General features: G+C 38.8%; 1 protein-coding gene across 1 annotated transcript; it reads right to left on the bottom strand.

Annotated features, from left to right (window-relative positions):
* Nucleotides 1–502: 502 nt before the first annotated feature.
* On the bottom strand, nucleotides 503–1,636 carry LOC125199173 (F-box protein At5g18160-like). The gene has a single exon (XM_048097291.1). The coding sequence runs from the start codon at nucleotides 1,634–1,636 to the stop codon at nucleotides 503–505; it is 1,134 nt and encodes a 377-aa protein (XP_047953248.1).
* Between the last annotated feature and the right edge of the window lie 244 nt (nucleotides 1,637–1,880).

Raw genomic sequence — 1,880 nt, 5'->3', positions numbered from 1 at the left:
TAAGAAATCCTTCAACACAAACACGAACAAACGCAATAATAATGTGATTTGATATGTGTTGGTTCGACTCCATAGCAAAATGTTGATTAATATTATGAACTAGAATGAGATTATAGGCAACAACTAGAATAAGATCATAGGCAACAACCAACAATATATACACATGCTGGGCTTGACATACCAGGCGTGCCTAGTATACCTAAACACATAGACCACACGATAAAGAAAACTTCTACACGAATACAACTGGATAACGACAAAACACAAATGTAGACTTACATCATGAACTAGAGCAATATGTCAACATCCAAAATATATATGCTAGCTAGGCCTAACATAGTGTGTATGTCGGTATTGACACGATAAGACCAAACACGAACACTACACGATAAAGAAACCTTAGAACCCGAACAATACATGACAAACAAACCTTAGATTCCGAACACTACACAGCAAACAAACCTTCGAACCCGAACAAACAAATGTAGACTAATATTATGAACTAAAACGAGATCACATTCTCGAATCCGAAATTCTTGAGTGAGAAAAGTCTAGGAGTGAAAATCAGGGCGTTGAGTTGAAGCACAGATCTATCCCTAAACATACCAACTTGTTGAAACGTTCTTGTCTTGTTGGAGTAGTAGATGAGACGTTTATCGTTCAGCAACATCAAAATATCACCATCTTTAAAAAGTTTAATCGGGAAAACATAGTCATAATCAAAATCCAATTCCCAATCAAAATCAAAACCCATAGTACTCAACTTGTACTCTATGGTCCAAGAATCCTCGACTTGGTATTCCTTCATCATCCAGAGGACAATGTCATTCTCATATGGGATACAATAACAGAGGCGGTCCCTTAAAACACACAAAAACCAATCTCGATATCGATCTCTCATGGGAGGAATGGAGAAGATTCTAAAACATTCTGTTTCAACATCAAAACCGCAAATCCACATGTTATCACACAAATCATATACTTTCCAGTAAATGTTTCCATTACATTCAACGGTTAGATCACAAAAAAAGTTGAAACCAGAAGCAGCCCCAGCTTCAACACGCCTCCATGTTCCTGTTCCGAGGGTGTATACATAACGGGAGTCGGTGCCCTTAATGATGCAGACGACCTTATATTGCCCACTTATTTTGCTCACACCAAATCCAAAACGCAACGAATGATCCAGGCTGTAGTCCTCGGGGCAACAGAGCTCCGTATATTCACGAGTTATCGGATTGCATATGTAAAGAGGATTACATTCTCTTGATAGTTCGTTGAGAAGAGTCAATCCATTAGCAGTCATACCTTCTGTTGTTCCACTGTTTCGGCGAGGGAGATCGAAATCCGTGAGCGGAATGTAGTGACGATCATGGCTCTTCTCCGCATCGACTTCGTCTTCGTCTTCTTCTTCGTCTTCAATTTCGAAAATCGAGCACTGAGTTGAGTCCCTCTCATTCTCCTTCAGCTTCAGGAGAGCTAGGGCGGGTGGGGTTTTGATTTCGGATGTGTGGGAATCGATAAAATTGAGCCATGGTTTGCAAACGGACTTGCTGATTGCGAGGCTTCGGATGGGCAGACGTGAGAGGATGTTAGTCGTGATTTCTGACGGTAGATCTCCGAAGAAATCACGCTCCATTACGGAAGAAGATGCAGAGCTGGGAATTGGGGCTATAAAATGGAAATGAAGGCTTTGGTGAATATTTTATGTATTTATAAAGTAATAGTAACGCAATTATTTTTCCTTTGTTTATTTAAGTTCATTGGAAAATGAGTAGTTATTTTGATGTTTTCCATTTTTTTATATATATTATATTTTTTCTAATTCAGGTCCCTAGAAGGGTAAAAATAAAATAGTACATTATGGACTAATTTTAATGTTC

Source organism: Salvia hispanica, unplaced genomic scaffold (genome assembly GCF_023119035.1).
Source record: "Salvia hispanica cultivar TCC Black 2014 unplaced genomic scaffold, UniMelb_Shisp_WGS_1.0 HiC_scaffold_412, whole genome shotgun sequence".
In the NCBI taxonomy this organism is placed as follows: Eukaryota; Viridiplantae; Streptophyta; class Magnoliopsida; order Lamiales; family Lamiaceae; genus Salvia; species Salvia hispanica.
Note: the sequence above shows the minus strand (reverse complement) of the source record. Positions and strands in the feature narration are given on the sequence as shown.

What these genes read in the sequence shown, in the direction of transcription:
- LOC125199173 (XM_048097291.1), bottom strand. Translation starts at nt 1,636, where the DNA reads ATGGAGCGTGATTTCTTCGGAGATCTACCGTCAGAAATCACGACTAAC.